The sequence below is a fragment of the Panthera tigris genome, chromosome D1 (assembly GCF_018350195.1).
Source record: "Panthera tigris isolate Pti1 chromosome D1, P.tigris_Pti1_mat1.1, whole genome shotgun sequence".
Taxonomy (NCBI): Eukaryota; Metazoa; Chordata; class Mammalia; order Carnivora; family Felidae; genus Panthera; species Panthera tigris.
The window spans coordinates 74,253,455-74,280,046 of record NC_056669.1 but is presented as its reverse complement, the minus strand read 5'-3'; the positions used below and the strand labels follow the sequence as shown (position 1 = coordinate 74,280,046).

The following is a 26,592-nucleotide window of genomic DNA, read 5'->3' as shown; positions in this document are numbered from 1 at the left end:
TGGGTGACTCGGTAGGTTAAGTACGTGAGTTTGGTTCAGGTCGTGATCTCACAGTCCAGGGGTTCAAGCTCCGCGTTCGTGGTTTCTGAGCGGTCAGCACAGAGCCTGGAGTCTGCTTTGGATTCTGTCTCCCTCTCTCTGCCCCTCCCCCACTCACACTCTGTCTGTCTCTCAAAAATAAACAAGCATTAAAATTTTTTTAAAAAAGAATATAACAATTATTACTTAGTACTTACCCTAATGTGCGAACGTTGTGCTAAGTCCTTTACATCCCTCATCTCATCTAGCCCCACAGCAACCCTTCAAGGTGGGTGTTTTGATCCCTACTTCAGTGAGGAGGAGAATGTGACGCTCAGAGATGTTAAGTAATTTAGCTAAGGTCACACAGATGTAACGATGAGGTGACTTGGAACCACGGTCTATTTCCCTCCAAAGCCCTAACTTGTATCCACATCCTATCCTCGTTGAAAGAAGATAACCGACAGGAAGATGCCTCTCCCTTCTCCAAACCCCGAGTTTCCTTAAGAGGCAACCATCTATGATATGACGTAGATGCGACATTATCACAATGACACCAAGCTATAACGAGCACCTGAAAATTTTGGTTAACCAGTATCTTTCCTTTTGTAATAAAAAAATGTCATTTCATATCATTCGAACTAACTTGAAAACAATTATAGACTCTTACTTCCGAGATTGAATTTGGAACAAAGCTCAGCGCTATTTAAAACGCACATGTAAAACTATCCATTTTGTGGGCAGATTCAAATGCAATCTACTGTAGCCAATTTCCATACTGAAACATACTGTGAGATTTTATTGAGCATTTGCAGTGAAAGCTGAGAGGAGAGTTACCTACTTCTTTTTGGAAGATCCTAAGTAGTTTGTCAACAAAAGGAATTATGTATGTCCTAGTCAATCTCTGTATTGTATGATAAAGCAGTACAGTGAGCAGCTAAATTCTACCAAATTATGTCTGGGTATCGTGGGATATCTTAGGTCAAATCAGATCCTGAAATCCATGACTTTAAGGGGAATTCACAGGTGCCACGGAGGCACTGTTAGAGGAAGAAGTGGGAGACTGGAGGGCTCGGTGACGGACTGGAAGCCTGTGGGGAGATGCCACGGAGCCCGATGTGGCTGATCGGGACCCTGTTCTGTCTTCCCGGCTCCCCACTCCAGGACACACGTGACAGCGGGGCCGAGGTTGAAGTAACTAACTTAAGCTGACTTCAGTGATCATTCCATGAGAAACCAGGCCTCCTCCAGTGACTCTGAAGCAGCAGTGTGAAAGACTCAGAAAAGCAAACAACTTCTCCAAATGAAGGTCATGTCCCTGCAAAAAGAAAAAGAGAGAAAGAAGAGTGGTAAGTGAAAGGTGGGCCTTGTCTCTGTCATCAGAGGACAAGTGCCCAGCACAGTCCCTGGGCTCAGAGCAAGTGACTCCTACCTACATGTGGCTGAAAGGAGGAAAAGAACAGAATACGGGTTCCTAGGGGAGAAAAATACCTACGGAAAACTCACTAAGTCGCTAAATAAGTACAACAGAGGAAGAATGTAGAGAAAAGTCACATCTGCTAGATTGAGGAGCGGCAGAGAGGTCTCACATTTAGGAGAAAAAAATAAAATGATAATAGTAATAATAGTAACAGCAGTTAACGCTTTGTGCCACTGTTCTCCTGCTTGACTGTAAATTCCAAAAGGGCAAGGACTTGGCCTCTTTCACTCACCTGTATACACAGGGCACCTAATTCAGGGCTTGGAAGGCATTCAGGACATGCTATGCATTTACTGTGCTTTAGTAAATGAATAGATAAAACAGTTATGCGTATGGGAGGGAGGTGGAAATAGTAGTTGAAGTAAAAAAAAAAATTTTTTTTTAAGGATGGTAATTATGAGCTCATTTTCTCTAACATTATTGAGAACCAAGTAGGTGTCAGGCATTGAACTTGGCCCTGAAGATAAAGAGGTTAAAAGACAAGGTATCTTCTGGGCTTGGCGAGATGGCACTCGAGACTAGGGCCTTATTCAATGAACCAACACTTACCAAGCTCACCAAGCTCCAGTTCTGGGACAGGTACCCAGCTGGGCACTCTGGGGACAAAGAGATAAGGAAGTCCCTCTCCCCACCCTCCAGGAGCTCACAGTGGTGTAGATGGGGTGTCTGTGCCAGAGATGGGTGTACAGGGTTGTGATCAAGACAGGACATAAGGAATCTGCCTAAAGGGGGGTCAGCCCAGTTACCTTTCACGACCAGACTTCAAGCAAAAGGTAATCATTGCTAACCATGGAGCTTTTGGGATTCCTGCACTGACTGGGACTTTTTCATGTAATAAATTCCTGCCCCCACTCCCAGGAATCTGTATATATACATTTTTAATGCTCTAGAACCTGGAAAAAATGGGTTCCTCCAATCTACAAATAAGCACTAAGACTACATGATCCTCAGCTCTGTGATAATTTTAAGATTGGATGACATAGTAATACAGCGAGCACAGAACTCAGACTCCCATTCTATAAAAGGGCCTTCAGTATTTTGTGTTCAGTTATCCCCAAAGCATTTAAAAAATTTAGATGTGGTAATTGCTCGATATATGGAAGCAACTGTTGCGGCTGCAGCTGAGTCCAGGGCTGCAGATATCCATCCAGGGCTCATCAGTTGAGTGAGGTTTCCCACAGGAAGCCAAGGAGAGCTGCAGGGGACTTCTCCCACAGCCGCCTACCCCTGCCAACAGGTTCGGACCAAATCTAGCTCCACAGTCGGCACAAGCCAGATAGATCCAGGCTTGTCCCACCGCCTGCGTCCCTTGCTTGTATCCACCCTCTTTAAACCCTGCCCAGACTGGACCCAGCACAATTCATCTGGGGACAGAGTAACTAGTTGAAAGAACCGGGGAGGACTGGGATCTGGTCACGAGCAGCTGCGATCTAACCCTGCACCTGGAGATTTGTGCCATTTAAAGCACTAGACAGCTGTTTTGTGGTGGCTGTGCCAACTCATGCTGTTGAAAAAGCGCAACCCCCACATTGCCCCCTGGTCAAACTTGGGAGGTGGGCGGCAAGACAAAAAGGTCTAGGAGCCCCACCAGCTAGGGCACCTCCCTCTCTAGCCCTGGGGTGGGGGCGGGGGACGCTGCTCTTTTCACTGAGTGCGGCTCCGGTGATGACACATGATTCCCAAATCCTGAATGTTACCTTTGAATCTAGACACCTCAGACAGCACTCATCATTCCCCCTCACGTCTGGTATCTTTTCTCCTTGATTAGTGCTTAACGTATTACACAACATCTCACCCTCCAAGTTGTGCAAACCATAAAGGGTAGCAGCATAGAGTTGAAAAACGGGTCTAACTTCAGTGAGACACAGATTACACAACACGGTGAACAAAAGACCAGAAATAAATAAACGAATATTCCCTTGGATTTTATAACTAATCGACAGAACGCATGTTTGATGGGAAAGTTACAAGATTTCCAACCTGCCCCCTCATCCTCCCTTCTCAGCTGCGCAATAAAGAGAAAAGCTTTCAGTAGTCTCATAGCTTCCTTTTATATTCATGCTGAATTTCAAACCAACACACGATAGTGTCGAGGAGAAAGGCTTCAGCTTGCTTTTTCATTACCTCTTACATAAAAAAGAGTTAAGACTTCAAAACCACACCATTTCACTCTTCATAGAGCTACTTTTCATCAGTCAGTGACTTGGATTGTACTTTCACATGCTTCAATAAGATATGACAATTGTCACTTAAAACAAGGATTACACGTCCTGCTTTTTCTCTATTTTGTTATGCTGGGGTGCGGGGAGGGGCAGATGCTTAAAGATCCTTCTCAGGTGTCGCCAACCTTGTTTTCATAGGAACTTTCAGAGACCGTGAAATCGGATGATATATGAACCGGGAGCAGGGAGACCTGGATTCCAATTCTGACTCAACAGCTAACGTGGCCATCACTTAACCCTTTCTGTGCCTCAGTTTCCTTCTCTAGAAAGAGGGACACAACTATCCTGTGAAGGAAGTGAGGGCAGGCACCAGCACAGTGAAGAAGAGAGCTTTCAGTGGCAAGCCCTTAGAGGTAAACAAGACTTGGCTTTAAATCCCAGCCCTGTCATTTAGGGATGGTTACTTTAAAATGCTCTGCTTCCCTTTCATGGCCCGTGGTTAACTAACACCTGTGCTGAGTATCAAATGAGATGCCATCTGTGCGGTGTCAGCAGAGGTGGCTGTTCCTTGCACTGTGTGCCTCACAGGTCCTTGGCACTCAGATCTGGGGCATAAATGCCCACGTAGATCAGGTATGAACCCATTCCTCACTGCCCCTGAACGCAGGGGAACGGGAGCACTCCCCTAAGGGCTGGGGATGGGGGACAGGGAGGCAAAAATCTGAAACTGTGGCTAAAGCAGAAACACCGCCCCCCTTTTGTTCATGCATGTGTCACCACACCTTGCTCTAGAAAAGGTGTACCCTAGTTCAATAAAAACCAGCTGCTTAGCGCTGGTGGTGGTGAGACTCTGCCCAGTCACTCTCTTTATTGTAAATCTGAGACCATCTGCACAGCACCCGCGAAAAGGCCGACTTCCAAGTAGAAGCGCCTTCCTGAGCAACATTTGCCTGAAGTCGATATGGCCCGTGCCCCCCGGCTGGCGGCTGGAGGAGAGGACAGGGACACCAGGGCGCTAACCGTTGGGACAGCCACCCTGTGCAGCCCTAGGCTTGAGATCTGCGGGGTGAAAAAGCCACTGCTCGCCACCCGGACCCCCGGTCCTACGGTCTGTCGCTGCAGCGCTACGACCCCAGCCACCGTAGCACAGCATCCCCGCCCTTACATTGCGTTTGTTCGGGGATAGGAGACTGTCCCGCGCTGCAAATCAGCACTGGTGATTCACTGACACGTAAGTATGAGTGGGACTGGGGGATCGGGGTCGTGGGCCTTGCTGGAGCTTAGAGACGCGAGACCACAAAAAAGGGGGAAGAGCTCAAACCAAACCGTCGGTAGATGGGCGCCCTGATCTAGGCGCGGTTGGGCAATACATGCGGTACCGCGACTCCAGCACAGGTCCCCAGAAAAGGGGAAACGCTTTAAGGCAGAGAACCGCCGGGCAAGCCAACGCAGGGCAACCCAATCCGGGCACAGGCAAGGCAGCTCTGCCGCCCCGGGCCTCGGTTTCCCTGTCTGCAAAACGAGGGCTTTGGACTAGAGCGTCTCCCAATCCTACTGCAATCTAGAACTCTGCAATATTCCATGCTGAAACTGTCCGAGGATCGGAAACCGGAAAAAGAGGGGAAAGTGAGGGAAGACGACTAGGGAGGGGAAAAGGACGAGCGGGTGGGAGACCACGGGAGGGAAGAAGGCAGACGCCCGGAACTGGCTTGGCGGGTTTTCAACCTTGCTACTCCTCCTCCTACACCTGAGTTCTCACATCTCGGCCAAGACCCCACGCCTAACGAGTTTGGGCACCAGTTGGTCAGGCTTCCCCCTCTGCACACCAATTTTCTAGAAGCCATGGGGCAGGTGGTGGGCAGCACAATAATGCATGCCAGAGACGGAAGGGGGGACGGTCCCGGCTGGGGTCCGGAGGGCAGGTGAGTGGATCTGGAGCTGGGCAGGGAGTGGGACCGCCAGACCGGGAATCGCAGAGCGCCCGCTTCTCAGTCCTCGTGCCCCGGGCGGGCCAAACTTCATTCCCCAACTTTAGCAAGGGGAGGGGGTATTCAGGGGGAAAAAAAAAAAAAAAAAAAAAAGGAAAAAAAAGTTGCTGAACTTTTCCCCCAACTCTGTCTCGGAGGCGGACCAGAGGGCGGTGCCTGCACCCTGATTCGCCGCCGGCTCTTGTCTGAAGGCTGCGATTGGCGCGCGGGGTCCGGGGCCGGGAAGAGCGGGCGTGGGGGAGGGGAGCGGCCCTCCCAGCCCGCGGGATCGGCTCGCGCCGGGAGCGGGTTAATTTCAAATCGGGGGCTTGACTGCTCCTGGACGGTCACGCTCCCTCCGCCCGCCCGCCGGCCCGCCAAGCCTGGTCCCGGCGTTTCCCTCCGTGGCACCCACCTCGGCGCAGCGTGAGGACCGACTGACGGCCCGACACGCGGGCTCCCGGACCTGAGCGGGGAAAGCGGTGCCGAAGTGTCCCCCGCTCAGCCCCCGCAGGCTCCAACCGTGAAGTGAACTGACAGGTCAGCGGGACGCAGAGGGATGCGGCACCCAGCCGGCCCGGCACCGGGAGAGGGATCGGGAGGGCTGCGGCAGCGACGGCCGTTTCCCGCCTCTCGCTCAGCCGGGGGCCGTGGAGGGAGGAGCTGAGCTCCCGCGCAGAGGGGAGGGGGCGAGCGAGGGGGAGGGGCGGGGATACCGTGGTTCCGGGCGCGGGTTTGCCCGCGCTCAAGCCCCGCGCAGCCAAGGGGCGGTGCCGGCCACGGTCCGGCTTTCCGCGCCAAATTTTTAAATCGAAGGCGGAAGGTCCGGACCCGCCCCTGGCGCCACCAACCAATCGCAGGCCCGCGTCCAGCTCTCTGATTGGTTAGGAATCGTTGCCCTGGGAACGGCGAGGATGCTGTCCGGGAACTGCAGGGCTGGTGGCGCGCGGACTGGGCCCGGGGGGAGGGGTAGTTGGCTGGGCGGAGGGGGAAGTGCGCGGGGCGCGGAGCGGGTGGCGGCCAGGGGACTGTACCTGGTTGCTTCACTGAACCAATGCAGCCTCCTTGGTGAGATCCAACATCGTGGCGTGAACGCGCCACCCGAATTGAGCGTACACAGCGCCTTTCATCTTTTAAGGATGTCCTAAAAAAAAAGAATAAGTCTTAATCATAAGGCGCTCTTTAAATACCCGGAGTATGTTCGGAACTTAAGAACTGAATTTGGAAGTTTCCCATCAAGCTATTTCCCAAGTCTTTACTGCTGAGCCTGTGCAAGTGTGTGTCAGGGGAAAAGTTCAGGCATCAAGATGTACACTTTTATCCAGATGCTTGGGGACGTGTCTGCTCAGCCGGAAGCAGGGCTGGGACGCTGGCTCCGTCCCCAACCCTGACCTGTGAACAGGTGGGTGCTAGTGCTTGCTACAGTCCTTTTCGGTGGGGTCTGGAGAATGGCGTGCCGTCCCTGAAGGTGGGAGAAAGCTGTCACTGGAAGTTCTGTGGTTTGCTTTGAGTCTCATGACAGTGGATCGGTTTGCTGAAGGAATTTACTGGCGTTTGATGGGAGTTCTCTGCCCAGGAGCGTGATCTCTGGTCGGGAATAAAATGTAAATGTAATTTGTCATTTTTTCGTTAGTCTTTGTTTAAGTGGCCTCTGGTGTCCATGAGGGAATATTCAGCCGATCTCCTGGTTTTATTTTTCTTTAACTTTATTTCCTTTTCTTTTTAAGGATATTAAACGTTTTAATAGAACTGATTGAACTACTTAAACCATCAGGGTGTTGGGAGCAACTCCAGTTTTTCATTTTTAAAGAAACTCTAAATGTATGAGAAATTTACAGAATGGAGAATGAAAAGGTACCTTTTTAACTTTAGTATTCATCCTCGCAGTTTTAAAAGCAATGCCATCCTGATTTAACCCTATGATTTTCCCATATCCAATATCTTATTACAGCTACATCCCTTTTTAGTTAGCTTCTATAAAAACCCAAAAAAAAGGGAAATTTAATTTTTAAAGAGGGGAAGAGTTTGGCCAGAGTTAAGGTAATCCAAAGCTTTTAATAGTTCGATTGCAAATGGAAGTCTCAAAGAAATAAGCAGAGAGAAAAGGTATTTTTTTAAGAATAATAAAATTCGTTAGCTGCATTATGATATTTCTCAGAATTCTTGAACAATTAGAATTTAGAGAGGGCATCTGACATTTTGAGATCAGATTTCTTTTTGAGATGATTTTCTACTGAATCAGCAGCTTCTTAAACTTGGGGGCCATAAATACTATTTGTGAGATAGGCATTTTGTAAATAAGAATTGTCAGTAGGGGTGTCTTGATCAGCGTCCAGCTACTGATAGGTTGAAAAAGGCAAAGTTCCTAAAAGGTTTAGATACTAGTCAAATGAGAATTGCTATTGTGTCTGATAGTCTGAGGTAAAGGACAGCAGCCTTTAGAGAAATCCCATTCTTGGGTCAGCACCTTTCAGGTGCACCTGCCCAGGAGGGTCCCCCATTGTATTCGTCACACTGATTTCCCTGGAAGAACACCATAGTTGGATTGAGGACATTCAGGTTCAAGGCCTGTGTAACCTCTCTCAGCCAGCATCTCCTCTTCTGCAGACCAGAATTACATGTAGGATATGGTGAGAATACAAATAGAAAAGCACTTGATAAGTCCTAAGGAATCACGGACATGTTTAACAGCCCCATTAATCTTTGTTCCTAAAGTCACTGGGGAATTAGTGAGTCTCTGTGTTCTTTTACTTATTGTCATTCCAAGCATTTCCTTTAAAATAGTGATAGATAGAGAGTAAGAATGTGTGAAGTCCCCAGTGTCCAAAAGTGGAAGAAACATAGTCTCCATTACTCTTACTTGTGAACTGCTATTCATTTACCATCATGTCTCAGTGGCAGTCCTGCCTCTGCCAGGAACCAGCTTTGTGACTTTGGGTAACTAATTTTATCTTATGGGGCCCCATTTTTCCTTCTATAAAGTGAGAAGGGTAAATATTGTAAGAGCAGACTTGCTTTGCTCGTCGGCACTCTGGGTTTTGCTCCCTTCTAGCTTTTGCCTGTAAGTATGACCATATGCCAGCCCTCACCCTGGTCTCCTTGGCTTTCTGACTCTTCCACATCAGTGGTGTTTTACTGAGCACTCAGTGTATGGAGCCATGTGCCAGATGAGACACACACAGATGAATGGGACATGGTTTCTGCCATGTAGGCCTTCACTTATTGCAGTGTTGTGTGTAAAAGTCACTCCTAGGAGCTTTGGATCATTTAAAATTAGCAGTCCTATTAGAGGAAGCTGAGTGAAAGGTGTATGGGAACGCTTTATACTAACTGCAACACTATTCTAAATCAAAAATGATGTCAAAAAGGTTTTAAAATTCTGCCTTAAAGGTTTTTTTGTTCAATTCTTGGAACATAGGATGGACTACAAAATTAAAAATGGGAAATTTAGCTAGTAAAAAGGACAGTAAGTGTCAAGTGATCATTGGGATAGTTACTAATTTAATCGGCCCTATAACCTCATAGGCACTTTTCCCTTGACAATATTTTATTTATTGTACAATTTCTAGAATCGAAAGCTGTATGATAAATCCTGTTTTATGGTGGATTTAATTATTTACTTGTTTTAAACCAGGAAAATCTCTTTTTTGAGCCACATAAAAGAGGACTAATGAAAACACCTCTGAAAGAATCCACTGCAGCAAATATAGTGTTGACAGAGATACAGCCTGACTTTGGCCCTTTGACCACACCCACCAAGCCCAAGGAACTCTCCCAGGGAGAACCGTGGACACCAACAGCCAACCTGAAAATGCTCATCAGTGCCGTGAGCCCCGAGATACGAAATAGAGATCAGAAAAGGGGGTTGTTTGATAGCAGAAATGGATTACCTGAGGCCAAAGATTGTTTGCACGTAGGTTTGCAAAAGGCTGGGAGGAGGCTGGTGTGTGTGTGTGTGTGTGTGTGTGTGTGTGTGTGTGTGTGTGTGTAGGAGCAGGAAGGAGTAGCTATTACAGAAGTGCCAGCAATATGAAGCATCAACACCCACAGACTTATTAGCCTGGGAGGAGGCTGGTGTGTGTGTGTGTGTGTGTGTGTGTGTGTGTGTGTGTGTGTAGGAGCAGGGAGGAGTAGCTATTACAGAAGTGCCAGCAATGTGAAGCATCGACACCCACAGACTTATTAGCCTGCTTCGGAGCACAGGACTCCATGAAATATAGCACTAGGAATCCTGAGCCTTTGACTTATTTCAGCACAAGCCTCCTCTTTCGATCTGCCACGCACGCGGTTTACACTGGCTCCCACTTTTCTACCCCCAGTTTTGCAGCTGTTGAAGCTAAGTGTGTTAGCCATCGAGGGCAGATGACCCTAATAAATCTGTCCAACTCTATTTCCGATTCAGACATGACTTACCTCTTCTTTTGTAGGAACACTTATCTGGAGATGAATATGAGAAATCCCAACCAAGTCGAAAAGAAAAAAGTTTAGGATTGTTGTGTCATAAGTTCTTAGCACGATACCCTAACTACCCCAACCCTGCTGTGAACAATGACATCTGTCTTGATGAAGTAGCTGAAGAACTTAGTAAGTATGCAAAGAGCTCACCATTTAACCATATAACCATTTCAGGTTAATAATTAAAGTGACTTCATGGACTTACTCCTTCAGACCCACGCTCATCTAGCCAGTGTTCTTAACGACACAGATAATGCCACATGGAAATTATAAATCTCTGAAGCCTTTTATTATTATTTTTTAATGTTTATTTATTTTTGAGAGAGAGAGACACAGAGTGTGAGCAGAGAGAGAGGGAGACACAGAATTTGAAGCAGGCTCCAGGCTCGGAACTGTCAGCACTGAGCCCGATGCGGGGCTGAATTCACGGACCTCAAGGTCATGACCTGAACCCAAGTCAGTCGCTTAACCTACTGAGCCACGCAGGTGCCCCTCTGAAGCCCTTTTAATTTAAGAATAAAGGCATATAGTTTCCAACTTCCGTGAGTTTTCAAACAGAAGTAAAAAATCACAACGGAGATTGCTTCTGATTCTATTTCAAAAGCTCTGAAGCTGTAAAGAAAGACAACATTGGTTGGTTGTTTTTTTTTTTTTTTTGAATGTTTATTTATTTTGAGAAAGAGTGGGGAGGGGCAGAGACAGGGAGACAGACTCAGGAGCAGGCTTCCAGGGCAGAGCCCCACACAGGGCTGGAACTCAGGAACAAGCCAGGAACCAACGGTGAGAGCGGGACGTGAGCTGCAGTTCAACACTTAACCAACTGACCCACCCAGGCGCCTGGAGAAAGGCAACATTGTTTTATGACTTGTTTCAAAAACAGCTACAACTTTGAACTTTTGTCTGCACTCTCTGGGCTCCCTCACTCTCTCCTTGAAGAGCTAGGCTGGAGAATGGTATCTTCCTGGTTTGTGATGAGCCTGTTCCATGAGTAGAAGCAGGGCTTTAGCATCGCCTGCCACTCAATGCGATTCTGAGGACAATACCTGTTGGTGTTTGGCAAGTTACTGTGATCCTCCTACCCCCTTTATTCTTGTTTTCATAGACTTGAATCTAGTTACAGCTAGAAAGTGGTCTGTGGTAAACTTGGGATACTTTTGGAGTCATGAAATCTCAGAGTCTGAAACTGAAGAGACAGGAAGGATATTTTAATATATAGCTGTCACTCCAGGAAGAAAGTTTTGCTCTTCGGATGCGTGTTTATAAATACTGACTTGATTTCCTATTTTAAGAATAGCCGTTTAGGTTCATCTAGTCACACATACTTAATTATAGCTTTGCAGGCTGTACTTTTAATTCAGCAGGTAGCTGTTGATCACCTACTGTGTGCCAGGCAATACTGTAAAAGCTTGGGATAACATCAGTGGATAAAAAGAATAACATCCTGGGGTGCCTGGGTGGCTCAGTCAGCTAAACATCCAACTCTTAATTTCGGCTCAGCTTATGATCTCATGGTTTCTGAGTTCGAGCCCTGTGTGGGGCTCTGCCCTGGCAGCCCAGAGCATGCTTTAGATTCTCTGTCTCCTTCTCTCTCTGCCCCTCCCCCCGCTAAATAAACATTTTTTAAACAAAGAATAAAATCTTTCCTCCTGTGGAACCTACTTTATAGCGGGGGGAATAGATGAGTATGCAAAGGACATATAAGCAGAGATCATAACAGATATGCAAAGCACATAGCAAGCAAGGTATAATAACATGTTAGGAGGTGATACATGCTGTGGGGAAAAATAAAATGTAGAACAGGGTAGAGGGGGACCAGGAGGGCTGGGAGTGTGTTTTTGCAATATTACATTAGGTGGTCAGGTCAGGCCTCATTGAAAGGGTGACATCTGAGCAAGAACTTGAAAAGATGGAGGTGGGGAGTGATGAGGGCATCTGGAAGAGGGATTCCAGGCAGAAGGAGCAGCCCAGTAAAAGGCCTTCAGGCAAGGGCACATCTGGCAAGTTCCAGGAACAGCAAGAAATCTCAGTGCTTTGTACCTATTCTATGACAACTGCCTGTGTGTGTGCACATGTGTGTGTGCACATGTGTGTGTGCATGTGTGTGCACATACGTGCTTTGAAGAGTAATATGAAAAAAAACCAGCTTGTAATGTGTGGGGTTTAGAATATTAAAAGGCTTGGTTTTGTCACTTACTGGCTCCGTGCCTTGGCCTGGGCTACGTAGCAGCCTGAGGCACCTTCCCTCATCATTAAAGTGTGAATAATAATACCTGCCTCACCAGTTTAGGATAAAAATTTCCTGAAGTTGTATGGCACAGAGTAGGTCCTCAATAAATGTTACCTTTCCAATTCCTATTATCGTTATTTACACGCTATGAGAGCAGAAACGTGTCTGGCTCGTCCTTACGCTCTTTGTTGACTGTAAGTAGAATCGTGTCATCCAGACCCGCTGACTCATAAACCGTGGAAGAAAAAGTTACTCAGTTCTCTACACGTTGCAAAACCTGATCCTCGTTATGTACCGTTGCTCATTCTTTGCAGATGTTGAGCGGCGACGCATTTACGATATCGTGAATGTCCTAGAGAGTTTACACATGGTGAGCCGCCTGGCCAAAAACAGATACACTTGGCACGGGCGACATAATCTCCACAAAACCCTGGGGACTTTGAAAAGCGTCGGGGAAGAGAACAAGTATGCCGAGCAGATTATGATGATCAAGAAGAAAGAATACGAACAAGAGTTTGACTTTGGTAAGACCATCAGCCTAGAGGATCATATCATCAAATCGAACACCGGCCAGAATGGACACGCGGACATGTGTTTTGTCGAACTCCCTGGAGTGGAATTTCGGGCAGGTGAGCCATGGTCGGAAGAGCCTGGGCCACAGGGCCCTCCTCCTGGGTCTAAAGAAAATGGTTTCTTAGAGAACGCGGTTCTAAAGCAAATCCTGCCTTTTAACATGCTAAAACGCTGCGGTTGTCAGCTGTCTGATCAGGTTGTGGTATTTTTAGCCCTGTTACTTTAGAAGTCACTTGTCCCTTCATGAATTTTAATTCTCTAATCCTCCTCCTCCTCCAAAGCTTCTGTAAACAGCCGCAAAGATAAGTCTCTAAGAGTGATGAGCCAGAAGTTTGTGATGCTGTTTCTGGTGTCGACGCCTCAGATAGTAAGCCTAGAAATTGCTGCCAAGATTCTAATTGGGGAAGACCACGTGGAAGATTTGGATAAAAGCAAGTTTAAAAGTAAGTGTCAGGACTGCCGTGGGCTTTCGGACCTATTCTGAAACCGTAAAATGTCGCTCAGAAACGTCTAAATGAGCAATACATTGTCAAGTGGGTCTGGAACCCAGATCTCTGCTCTTATAGGGAAGGGTATAAATAACTCTTCTAAAATTGTTCCCAGAAGTGACGTGCAGCCCAGTTGAAAGAATAGGTTCAGCCAGACCTGCTCGAAGTAGGAAAGGGGCCTGGGCTGGGTTCCCGATGCAGAGCTCTGCCCGCGCCTCAGTGACAGGCTTTGCAGGAGCCTCCAGAAGAGGAGAGTGTGGAAAGAAGTGCTCAGCACATGGGAAGGGTCTGCAGCATGCCCACGTCTTCTGGGGGTATCAGCACACCTCCACGTAGGGCATGAGGCTAGCCTGAACAGGGGACCCGCCTGACGAGGGGACCGCTGTGCGGAGTGCCCGGGAGCCATCACACCGACTCCTTCCCCGTTCCTGTAAAGCTGCACTAATCCCATGAAAGTATATTCAGACATCTCCAGGTTGATAGTGTCTCTATAAAGACAAAATTAAGTCGAGAGTAAAGGCAGTAATGCTGGCAATTGGCTCGGGAGATGTGCAATTTCAACCCACTACGGATGGGCTGCATGCTTTTTCTGACTCACCAGACAGTTTTCAGCTCTGCGTTTCGCTAGTTAGTCACAGCCTTGGAAACCATTCCAGGAACTGTGGATGTATAATTTGCTGCATCCCCAGGGAATTCAAAACCTTTTGGCATGGCTACGAAGAACAAGGTCAATTTATAATTTTGTAGTATCAAGCTGGAAGTAAAGACCAGTTTCTTGTAACAAAACTTTTTAAGGTGTGTAAGATTTGTAGAATTAACGAATCAGTGATTTGCATATAACATAAGGACAATATAAAAGTTTACAAATTTGGGGGCACCTGGGTGGCTCAGTTGGTTAAGCATCCAACTCTTGATCTCCGCTCGGGTCATGATCTCACGGTTCGTGAGTTCGAGCCCCGCGTCAGGCTCTGAACTGGCAGTGCAGAACCTGCTTGGATTTCTCTCTCTCTGCCCCTCCCGGACTCTCTCTCGCTTTCTCTCAAAATAAATAAACATTAAAAAAATTTTTTTTAAATTTACACATTTTGATGGGTTATAGCACCCTCCATGCTTATGATACTAAATAAATCTCATTGTTATAAACTGTCACAAGTTGGAAAGCAATACATTTATCATTGACGCTTCATTTCTATTTGTTCATAAAATTCTTCTGAATCTTCATTAGAGGATTACCAGTAATGGGGACTTTTTATTAAAAATTCTGTAACATAGTTCCCGATAGGGTGATCTCACAAAGTCATTTTTCCTTTTTCAACCTCTGTCATTTCTAAATTCAGTACCAGCAGTAACAGTCTTTTCAATATTTAAAACTATTTTCTTGTTTGAATTAATGCAGTATCACCAGAATAACTTAAAAGAGTCACATTTTTCTCTGCCTGACATTGATGACTAGGATAGCTTTTTGAATATATATGAAGTCCTCAAGAAGCAAAGTCCTTTGATCTTTCATTATTCCATTAAGTGGTATATATCTTTTATTTTCTAGCAAAAATTAGGAGGTTGTATGATATAGCTAATGTCCTGAGTAGCCTGAATCTTATCAAGAAAGTTCATGTTACGGAAGAAAGGGGCCGAAAACCAGCTTTTAAATGGACAGGCCCAGAAATCAGTCCAAATCCCAGTGGTATGTATTTGTTTTCCTTCATTCTCTGCTTCATTGTTTTCAATTAATGTGCGTTGGGAGATGTTCTCCCTTCCCCTTCCTGCCCACATTCCCACATGGAAAGAACATATATAAGTTGTTGGAAAGACAAAGACAAGTGCCAATATGGAAAGTCTGGCTACTGGTTCCATCAACAACCCAAGGGCCAAAACACCTCCAACCCTGTACTCACGAGGCAGAATCTGTGCATGACAGGATCTGAAAAAGTGGAAAGCATCACAAAACATAAGTTACTATTGCTTAATTGTTAGGCTACCCAGTGACCATAACAGAGCCTATACACATCGAGAACATGAAGTGAATTCACTCCAATATCAATATTCTAGTCTCCATCTCAGCTCCAGGGTTCTGACATTTTATGTTCCATCAAAGATCCCACGCAGAAATGTTTAAAGTAGCAGGAACATGGGCCATGGAGGCAGAGGGAAACTTAGCCTCTTATTGGCTATGTGGCCTTGAACAAGTTACATCTCCAAGGCTGTTTCCTCACCTGCAAGATGGGAAGAAGAGTGGTATCTTTGCAAGGTTATTGCAGTTTTGAATATATATTGACTGTTGAACAATGCAGGGGTTAGGAATGCAGTAAAAAATCTGCATATAACTTTTGACTCCCCAAAACTTAACTACTAATAGCCTATTGTTGACCAGAAGACTTACCAAGAAAATAAACAGTCAGTTAAAACATACTTTGTATGTTTATGTATCATCTACTATATTCTTACAATAAAGTATATGCTAGAAAAAAGAAAATCTTACCAAGGAAACCATAAAGGAAGATACGTTTACAGCACTGCACTGTAAAAAATCTGCATATAAGTGGATCTGCAGAGTCCAAACCTGTTCAAGAGTCAACTGCCATCTCAGAGAGAGGTCCTTTGGTGTAGGGGATTCAGAGTGCAGGCTCCAGGGCCAGACTGATGGGCTCATATCCCAGGCCCACGTTGTACTAGCTGAGAGAGCAAGGTCAGTTGATGAATGTCTCTGAAATGGGGATGCATTTCCTAAGAAGTACCTACCTGGTGGAGTTGTTGAGAGCGTCTTCGTCCATTCAGGCTGCTATAACCGAATACCATACACTGGGTGGCTTATAAACAACAGAAGTTTATTGCAGTTCTGGAGGCTGGGAAGTCTTGTGAGAGCCTGCTATCTAGATGGCTGTTTTCTCGTCATAACTTACATGGCAGAAGGGACTAGAGAGTGCTGTGGGGCCTCTTTTATAGGAGCACTAAGAGTACTCAAGAAGGCTCCACCCTCATGACCTAAGCACCTCCCAAAGGCCCCACCTCCTAATGCCATCACATTGAGGGTTAGGATTTCAACCTGTGGACTTGAGGGGACCCCATTATTCAGTCCATAGCAGTGAGAGCCACCATATTTCATCAGGGTAGGACTCCACTGACTATAAGATGCACGATTATATATATATATGATAAGAAAGAGAAACCACTAATGATTACACTCTAGCACACCACTGGTTGGCTGTAAGATGCTCTGGGTTTCAGAGATGTTGAGGTGTGAAATCTTACCTCAGAATTCAATTAAAATAAGATTAACAAGGTTTTGTACAGAAAGCCCTTCAGACAGTGTCTATCCCAGAGCTGGTGCTCTATAAATGTTGCTGCTTTCATTCCGAAAGATCATTCTCGACCTACACTTTGACTTCATCTCCTACAAGGAGGCCGAGCCAGCCGGGTTTCGACCCCCTGCCCTTCTCTCTTTCAGGACGTGGCCAAGTCCTTCCTTTCCCCCATTCCGATCTAGAAGTGAAGCGGCCTTCAAAAGACAACTGTGCCAAAAACCTCTTTTCCACGCGTGGGAAACCAAACTTCACTCGACACCCATCTCTGATCAAACTGGTTAAGAGCATAGAAAGTGACCGAAGAAAGATAAATTCTGCTCCCAGTAGCCCCATCAAGACAAGCAAAGGTATGTTTTCAGTCACATCAGGCTCTGCTCTGAAGAATTCCTTTTTATCTGATTTTTTTTCGCTTACTTGATCCCTACGGTACTTGTTAGAGATTTGTTTCAATACGCATATACCCCGATCCACTCACTTGAAGCCTAACTCACGTATGCATGAAAAGACGAAAAATAATTGGTGGGTTTTAATGGTTATGTGATTTGGAAGGGAGGTGCATGTTTTCTGTTCCTTTGACTTCAATGATGTTTTATCTGTGTGAGCATTCCTTCTTTTGCTGTGACCAACACCACCGCCCCCCTTTCTGTTTTATCAGCTGAGAGCGCTCAGAATCCGGCACCCTTCCCAAGTAAAATGGCTCAGCTCGCAGCTATTTGCAAAATGCAGTTAGAAGAACAGTCAAGGTAGGTTAGTAATACTCTTTAGTAGCAGGATGAATTACTTTTATGTTGCATCGTTAGGATTACTTGCTTTACGTAAGAATACGCACTAGCCTTGGAAACTGGCGAGACCGTCTTCTCTGTAACTTTTATGCAGTCATTACAGAAGCTACCTGCTCGTTTCATAAACGCACGGCTACAATCTGGCCCAGTCTTAGAACATTTTAGAGAAGATGTGTTTCCACTGTGTCATATTTTACATCTTGTCTTTTAGCGAACCCAGCAAGAAAGCGAAGGGACAGCTGGAAAGATGTGGGCACTGCAAACCAATGTCTCCTCTGCACACCCCAGCAAACGCTGAGCTGGAACTGACGGCCCCGCCCCTCATCCAGCCCCTGGGGGTGGTCCCCCTCATCCCCAGCCCATTATCACCTGCAGTGCCCATGATCCTACCTCAGGCCCCTTCAGGCCCATCCTATGCCATCTACCTGCAGCCTGCCCATGCCCAGACCGTGACGCCACCCCAAGGCCTGAGCCCGACAGTCTGCCCCGCCCCCTCTTCTAAAGCTACAAGATCAAAAGAGTCCACAGATGCCACCACCGAGAAGGCAGCCAATGACGCCACCAAATCCGGTGCCTCCACCAGGCCTGGAAGCTTGCAGCCAGTGCCTGAGAGACCAGGTGCAAAGAACCGAGACAAGGAGCCTGCTGGAGAAAGAGGCTCAAAGAGGGCAAGCATGCTCGAGGACAGTGGTTCCAAAAAGAAATTTAAAGAGGACCTGAAAGGACTTGACAGTGTCTCCACAGTAAGTACAGCCCCGAACCGTGTAAAGCTTTAGGAAGGGCATGGTTGATTAGAGGAGAATTTGGTAGCTTGTGAAATTTACCAGAGCAAAGAGCAGTTTCTCAGAAGACAAGGTTCTGTTCCTTAGTGTCCCATAATCCAAACAAAGCCCCAGACAGCTAATCCCCTGACTGGGATGACGGCAGGGACATTTTTAACCTTTGGAGGAAGGGATTATTTGCTCTCTTTTTAAAGCACCACGGGTGGTTGTCCTTAAGTCTGTTGCTGTGTCACATACTGGAATGCAAACAGCTGTCACGAAAGTCTTAAATAATTTACAAGCAGACGTAACCCCAAATGAATGGGTGGATGCATAGGGTTCCTGTAACTCCTGCTTTCTGAGTCATTACCTAATGTTTGTTGGATGTCACGTACCTGGCATCTGTTGCCCGGAAGATAAACCGTCCCCTCTGTTTTAACTGTCCACTTAAAATTTAAACCAAAATTTCTATTTTACGTAACAGAAAAGTCCAGCGTATCTTGGCAGATTGTAGGTACACTTGATGCATTGGTTTCTAGAGACTTTGATGTTCCAGGTAATTGTTTTCCCTAGGTGGAGTTAGGTTCAGGAAGGAATTAACATTTATTAGATGCTTACCCATATACCAGGCAGCAGAAGTACTAGGCATTTTTATATAGGCTATCTCATTTTTCTCCCTCAGGACAATTACATATGGAGGACATTATCACCAAATAAACACCACTAAACATGGAGGCAGAAGTTAATTTCTCATTTTGTCCCTGCTATTAACTCAAGTTATTTTCCTTCTCTACATCTTGTTTTTCCACATCTATAAAGAATTTATTCCACGACTTTTTCCTGATCATCTACTGGGTATAAAGCACCGTGCTCTGGATCAAATCAAACCCAGCACCTGCCTTTGGTGACTGTTGCTTTTGAATACTTGCCCCAGGGCCACGTTACAGTTTTTGTGAGGTTAAGTGAATTTATTACATGATAATATACATAAAGGGGCTTGTGATCCTTTTAAGGCACCGTATAAGCTGAAGGGTATTATCTGCAACTGTTGTTATTAAAGAGGCTTTAGAGTTTGTCAAATCTTCCCTGAGGATGGCCTCATGGTAACCATTCAAAACATCTATTATCTTGGCATACTATCATTTTGCATGTAATATACATGCTAAGGGGAAAATCACAAGGCTTTGGCTTGATTCAATTTTCTGGGAGGTCCATAATCTCTTTGGGCCAATGGATATGATTTAATAATGGTCTCCTGTTGCTCGCTTAGTTATTCAGGATTAGGATTTTCAGTAGATAGATTTTCCATGTGCCCCTGCTTCTCTTTTCATCTCTACGACTTCATTTTGACCATTTCTTTTTAGCACGGACTAAGCTGAACAAAGGAAATGAGAGATTTGTGTGTTAATTCATTCAACAAACATTACTAAGAATCTGCACTTCTGTGGGTGGAGAGAAGACAGTTTATAAACAAACACAAATATGTCAGGCAATGAACATAAAACAGGCTGATAGAATAGGAAGAAAGGGATAAGAGAGCTAATGTAGACTGGATGAGAAGCATGCAAGCTGAAATATACCAAATTCATTCAACCTGCTAATTAACAGTTCTAATTAAAAAAAAAAAAGGAATTGGCATCTTAGGTTGAAAGATTTTGTGATGAACGTAGTCTGTAGAAAATTGAAAAATAATTATTAGAGTACCATAGGTTTTGCTAAAGATTTGAAAGAATTAAACCAGCCACCAGGGTAACTTGTACCATGAGAGAGTGTGATGAACGGTAGTGAAGAACAGCTACTTGTAAATCGCCTAAATCCACCCATTAAAACTTTCTTTTCGTGCGGCTTTCAAGCAACCAACGAGTAAAGACAGGGAACAGTGCCAAACATTTCAGAAACAAAACTGATAAATAGCAGTGTCGTGAAACACTGTTAGCCTTGCAGATTTGGAATTCGCTGGTTCCCAAGGAAAAGATGGGACCTATTAACAGCTAGATCAAAGTGTAGACTGTTGTTTTGACAATGGTGAGAAGAAAGATCTGAAGGAAGATAAAAAGAGGGCCCCCAGGTTACAAGAGCTGCTTTTAGCTTTTGCCAGGCCTGCTCGTGGTAAGGCCGAAACAGACTTTTCAGGCAGTTCAGCCACCCATGCAGGCTCTCCGTTTGCTAAAGTACGGGGGCCAAGCAGGCGTGGTGGGGGGTACACACAACCCAACACTGGCCATTTCTCTTTAGGGTATAACTTTATTGCCTGAAGCTTTTGCTCTGTGCCATGAGGGTCTCCAGTACGAACTAATCAGTTCTCTTTTCAACTATAGTTTTTGAACTCTGGTGCCCTGCCCTTCAGTTGGCGCGTTATAAGCATGCTTGGTATCACCGGAACCTAAAGTGCTAGGAAGAATACATCTGTAGTTGTATAATTACTTTATTCTAAATCAGGGGTCAGCAAACCTTTTCTGTAAAAAGCCAGGTAGTAAATATTTTTGGCTCTGTGGGCCCTATGGTCTCCGTGCTGCCTATTCAACCATGCCATTGTAAAAATAGAAGAAAGCAGGTATGGACAGAACACAAATGAATGGGCATGGCTGTGTTCCAATACAATGTTCTTTACAAAAGTGGACAGGAGGCCAGATTTTGGCCCAGGATTTGGCAGCCCCCTTCTCTAAGTCAACATTTCTTAAAATGTTTTCCTTGAATACCAATACTACCAAAAGTTTAGCTGCTAAATTGCCTGGGAAATGCTACCTGCTGGATGCCCCTCGGGGATTTACAATGCATGCCATCATTAAAGCCCCCCAGGAATTCTCCAGTAAAGACGCCATTTTCCTTTGTTCAGTTAACCATTTCCATGGCAGGTTGGACCACGATTCAAGTAGGGACAACTTGCATCCCATGGAAGTAGGGTTCCTCGGAACACTCTGGGAAGTTACCACTCTACATAATTCAAGAACAACCATAGAATAACACAGCAATGCCATTATGGCATCCAACGGCATTAAACGTGGTTCTGACAGCACCACATCACACCAAAAAGTCTGATAGCAGCACTTAGAGATGTCAGTGGGAGGGGATGTGTTGGGCAGATCCTATCTCTAGGCAGGCTGACTGCTAGCTTTAGGACGCTTCCTAAGACCACAGATAACATTTAAGACACACATGGTTTTCAAAAGTCAGGAATAGAAGGGAGGGATATTGTCTTCAGGGAGCCATATAGATGGGCCACCCATAGCCCATACCATTGGATGCTTTGGTCCTGATGAGACAACCAACCACTAAGGGATAGGAGTCCTGGAACAGGCACATGGCCGTTTTTCTTCCATATTTGTGTGTAAAATAAATCCTTCCTCCTTGTTTTCTAGGCCTTGTTCCCATCAGGATACCTAATCCCTCTCACCCAGTGCTCATCCCTGGGGGCAGAGTCTATTCTGTCTAGTAAAGAAAACTCAAGTACACTTTCCCCAAACCACAGGATCTACAGCTCCCCAATCACAGGTGAGTGTATGTAAAACTATTCAAATGTGGGTCGGGCTCAAGTTCACTTAAGCCTTGTAAGCTTCTTGGACAAATGCCTGCGCTTTTAAGATATTTTCCCCCCTTATCTTTCAGGTGTCATTCCAGTGACATCATCCGAACTCACTGCTGTTAATTTTCCCTCTTTTCACGTAACACCTTTGAAGCTAATGGTCTCACCAACTTCCGTGGCAGCTGTACCTGTCGGGAACAGCCCGGCTCTCACTTCGAGCCACCCCATTCCCGGCCAGAACCCGAGCTCAGCCATTGTAAACTTCACGTTGCAGCACTTGGGACTCATCTCCCCCAGTGTGCAGGTGTCTGCCAGCCCCGGAGCCGTTCCTGTGTCTCCAAGAATAGACCCTGTTAGTGTTGTACCAGAAAATGCAGGTACTCAGCAAGGAAGGGCCACCAGGTACGACTCTCCAGTCCCCGGCCAGAACCAACCAAGTGGACAATCAGTTGCTGCGACAGGGGCACAACAGGTGAGAGTATTTCCCTTCAGTGGAATTTTTTCCTGGGGTTATTAAGGCTCAAATAATATCACAGGAGATTCGCTTTTGCTTTGCTTCTTTGGAGAGGGGAAGGATGGGAGGAGGAGACTGAAGGCCTAGCTGCCTTCCAAACCCAGGAAGAGTACCCAGAGAGTCCACAGTACCCCCAGCCAATTGCAAATTATGCCAGGCTCCTACCGTGCGATATGCCCTTCCAGTCCAGCCCTCTGAGGCTATTAGGCCATTCCTATCTGTGTGGGTTTGACTTCCTTTTCCTCTTCCTCTCTTTCCGATCAGCCTGTTCCTGTGACACCCAAAGGGTCACAGTCAGTGGCCGAAAGTTTCTTCCGTACCCCAGGCGGACCAATGAAGCCAATGGGCCTATCCTGCATGGATTTCGATGGTGCTAATAAAACCTCTGTGGGAACTCTCTTTGTCCCACAGCGAAAACTGGAAGTCTCAACAGAGGATGTCCGTTAATTGACAGATCTGGCTTCATTTAATTTTCTAAAGAGTTGTTTAATGAGAAGATATAATCAGACTGATTTGGAGAACATATTCTCTAAAAATATTGTAAATATGTTGGGGGTTTACTTAATTTCAAAGCAGACACTTGTTTCTCTACACACACACACACACACACACACACACATATATTTGTACTAAGCCAATTTCAGCCATCAGTCGTATCAGATAAAAGCAAAAAGTTGAACCTCAGGTATATTAACTGCCGGGGCAGGGGGGAGGGGGGGAAGGATTCATTGTCTCAGCTGTGCCTATGCTATTATGCAAAGTAACTATATTAAAGTTGACTTCCCTTTGAGTGAATATGTGACATGCCCAACGCCACATCGTCTTCAACTTTGCACAATGAAAATGCTGTGATGTATAATGTTGTATTTTTAAATAGGAGGGCTATAGCTGTATTTTTTGTAATTTCTTTAATCTGTTCTTGTTGCAGTGTGTCCTTTTGTAAAGTTTGCAACAATCCTCAATCAAGTCTATGGAAAAATTATTTATAAACTGTATTTTTAATCATAAATTGTTCAAATTAAAACTTTTCTAAAATATATTTCACATTTTCATTTGGCCAGTTAGGACGCTGTTGGGAGAAAATGAAAACTAACCTCAGAGGCAAGTCCTTGGTAAGGAGAATACCTTCTGGGTTCCTTTAGACCTGCCAAGTGTATAAAATGTTCCCGTGTTCCTCCCCATTCTTGATCCCCCCCTCACATGGCTCTACTTTCTGGAGTGAAAATGGCTTTGGAGAGGCTGTTGCTTGTCCCGGGACATGCAGCTAAGTCTCCTGAGCTTTCCACCATGGCCTGGGCACTTAGAAACCAAAGACAGGAGCAGAGGCACTTCCTACCCTGGCTGCGAATGGCCAGCCTCTGGCCCCGTCCCCTGCCGTCTACAGAGGAGGGGGGGCTACAGCTCCAGTCCTACCACACTTTCCAAACAGCCCGACTTCAGGGATGGGAAAACAGCAATGGGGAGTCTAATTTACTCCAGAAACTACCACACTGAGCCCCCATGAGCTCTAAGGGAAGGAACGAGCTACAATGTGTTGTTACGTGTGCATCTCCTTGACCCCTTTGTTATGGGGATGAATTACACCTTCAGACTTGACACGGGCCTTCACTGGTCAGGGTCTTAAAGCATCAGCATGATATCTATTTCGTATATACTTACTATATGCTAGGTACTGCGCTATACATTTTAAAGACCTAGTCTCCCCGAGCTAAGACGATGAGGTCACAGGCTCACAGAGATTAAAGCAGTAAGTCCAGAATCCCATTGCTAGAATACGCTTCCACATGTATGCCTAGCTGCCGTAGTAGGAACCGAGCACACTCCGGGTATTCTAAGCATTTGTAAGGTCATTCCTCTCAAATATACATGTTTTGTTTCTATAACCAAGTACAGCGAAGAGAGCACATTTTCACAACGACTTATAGACTCCCCTTCCTTCACACCATTAGAGAACTAATATGAACTATTTCTTCCAAAGTACCTCTGCCTTTGCTTTCATCCTACTTGGGAGGATATGTGAATGGTTCCTGATATAAGAAATGTCTCCTGCCTTTAACGTGCTTATGATATAGTTGAGGGAGACAGTATGTGCACATGAACAAATGAAAGCATTTCCATGCAGAAGGTAACTTGGTAACTAAGTACCAAAGAGAAGGTAACTTGCCCAATGGTAAATATAGGCAAAAGATACACTTCAGTGGAGGCCACCAGATTCAACTACACCCAGACAACTGTGAAGAGAAACCACCCCGGTCATGGTAGGTCTGAGGCGATGAAGCTCCTTACATCCCCGCTCTCTGCTCTAAAGCTGAACTAGAGGGACTGGAGGCCAGGATTTTGTTCTGCCCCCTTATCAGTTCATAAGAAGTAACCCGCACTGCCCCCCACCCCACCCTGGGACTGAGGTTTAGGGAAATCAGATGCACAGAAAGAATGAGCTGTGTTAGACTTCAAGACTGCTCTGAGGATTGTCCCACTGGGTTCTTCTACTCAGATTCATAAGGTTCCCCCATAATCCCTGCTGCCTGGTGTTCATGCCCTTGAGTGTCGGTGGGACCTGTGTCTTCCTTCTAACAGGATACAGTAAGGGTGTGATGGTGTATGTGTGGTTATGTGTACATGGTTATGTACTAACATTACTTAAGATTGTAGTGTAACCCAACTAGGGAACCCTACATGGCAAGGCACTGGGGACAGTGTCTTGGAGCTGAGGGGAGCCTGCAGCTAACAGCCAATAGGAAAGTGAAATCTTCAGTCCCACCTATAGCTACAAGGAAAGAAGTCTACCAACAACCTCAGTACGCTTGCAGATGGAGCTTTCTGCAGTCAAGCCTCAGATGAGATTGCAACTCTAAATGATACCTTGACCACAGCCCTGGATCTAGACCCCAAGCAGAGAACCCAGCTAAGCCACTCCTGGGCTCCTGACCCATAGAAACTATGAGGTGATCAGTCTGTGTTGTTTTAAGATGCTAAGTTTGTGGGGGCACCTGGGTGGCTCAGTCGGTTGGGCGTCTGACTTCGGCTCAGGTGACGATCTCATAGTTAGTGGGTTTGAGCCCCGCATCGGGCTCCGTGCTGACAGCTCAGAGCCTGGAGCCTGCTTCAGATTCTGTGTCTCCCTCTCTCTCTGCCCCTCTCCAACTCATGCTCTGTTTCTCTCTGTCTCAAAAATAAACATTAAAAAAAAAAGATGCTAAGTTTGTGGTAATACTGTTATGCAGCAACAAATAATGAACACAACCCCTATTATACAGTGATAAAATTACCAAAAGCAGGACAACTAATAACCCACTAGTTTCCCTATATGTCTTTGCCTTATTTGTTTGTCTTATTATTTTGTTCATTGGTCTTATAGACACTCATAGAAGCAAACAGTACAGGGACATGGTAACCTGAAAGGCTCTCATGGGAGAAGCACTGTCCGTTCACTTTTAAAGCAGGAAGCAACTTTAAAGATGTCAAGTAATAGCACAGTAGTAGACAAAGTTATCTGCCCAGCATGGAGTCTCTTTTCCCAAACTGCCTCCTGGTTTCCTCTTAAGGAATTATGAGGCGGACCCCATGGATTGTAAATCTAGGCCAACCTCCCTGCGATTTGACCCATTTGTCCCTAGCAGTGGCCCCTCACCACTCTGGTCCAGTTACAAGGTTGTTGCTGGGGCTCCTGTCTCCCAACTTCTGGAAAGGCCATGGCACCTACTCCTGTTCCAGCCTGATTCTCAGCCATCCACTGATTCTGCCGGCCTTTTGTGCCCTTCCAGTAAGTTTCCTTTGCTTAAAGTTGCCAATCCTTTCCACACCTGATAACTAAAGGTCTCTTACCAAATCACAGAGCGAAACCCAGAGCCAAGGCTTCCCAATTCCCAGACCAGATACTTCTCTGTTTCCTGGGCCTGGTGGAATCCAGCCAAGGAGCGAATAGATAAGGCCTTAAGAAATGCTTATCTCACCAGCAATGCAAGCAACTCACCCACGTTCCCGCAAATTTAAAATACCTGAAAGGGAATGAGATGCAAGGAACCCAGAAAACTGATAAAATTTGATACAAGAAAATTCTTTTAAACTTGGCTTTGAAACAACTTCCCTCAGCCCTCTTCTTTTCAAGTGATTAGTGTTCCTGCAGATAAAGGATAAAGAGATTTTCAGAACTTAAGCAGATAAGCTGTCTGAGCAATCCTATTAATTATATAGAAGCGTGTGGGTTGACTGCGGATTCTTTAAGGCATGTATCACTGGCTGGTTTTCAAATCTTGAGAGCCTAAAATAAGAGATAAGCTGGAAGGAAAAGTGTCATTACTTTAGGTTTTAAAAAAACTATCAATTTTTAAATCAACTTT

General features: G+C 45.7%; 1 protein-coding gene and 1 long non-coding RNA gene across 4 annotated transcripts; one reads left to right on the top strand and one right to left on the bottom strand.

Moving 5' to 3' along the window:
* Positions 1-797: 797 nt before the first annotated feature.
* On the bottom strand, positions 798-6,129 carry LOC102951848. The gene is made up of 2 exons (XR_006208252.1): positions 6,043-6,129; positions 798-1,336 (listed from the first exon to the last, which is right to left on the bottom strand). It is a non-coding gene; the product is annotated as an uncharacterized LOC102951848 (long non-coding RNA).
* Positions 6,089-23,245, top strand: E2F8 (E2F transcription factor 8). Of its 3 annotated transcripts, none has more exons than XM_042958205.1 (13): positions 6,089-6,167; positions 7,355-7,481; positions 9,262-9,540; positions 10,055-10,211; positions 12,624-12,938; positions 13,164-13,325; positions 14,917-15,054; positions 16,816-17,019; positions 17,328-17,415; positions 17,666-18,197; positions 21,575-21,707; positions 21,822-22,210; positions 22,517-23,241. In XM_042958205.1, the coding sequence occupies exons 2-13, from the start codon at positions 7,467-7,469 to the stop codon at positions 22,697-22,699; spliced, it is 2,595 nt and encodes an 864-aa protein (XP_042814139.1). In that variant the 5' UTR covers positions 6,089-6,167; positions 7,355-7,466; the 3' UTR covers positions 22,700-23,241. The 3 variants fall into 3 exon arrangements, with proteins under 3 accessions (XP_042814139.1, XP_042814138.1, XP_042814140.1); XM_042958204.1 differs by lacking the exon at positions 6,089-6,167 and adding an exon at positions 6,971-7,029; XM_042958206.1 differs by lacking the exons at positions 6,089-6,167; positions 12,624-12,938; positions 13,164-13,325 and adding an exon at positions 6,971-7,029 and having other exon boundaries at positions 22,517-23,245.
* The last annotated feature ends 3,347 nt before the right edge of the window (positions 23,246-26,592 follow it).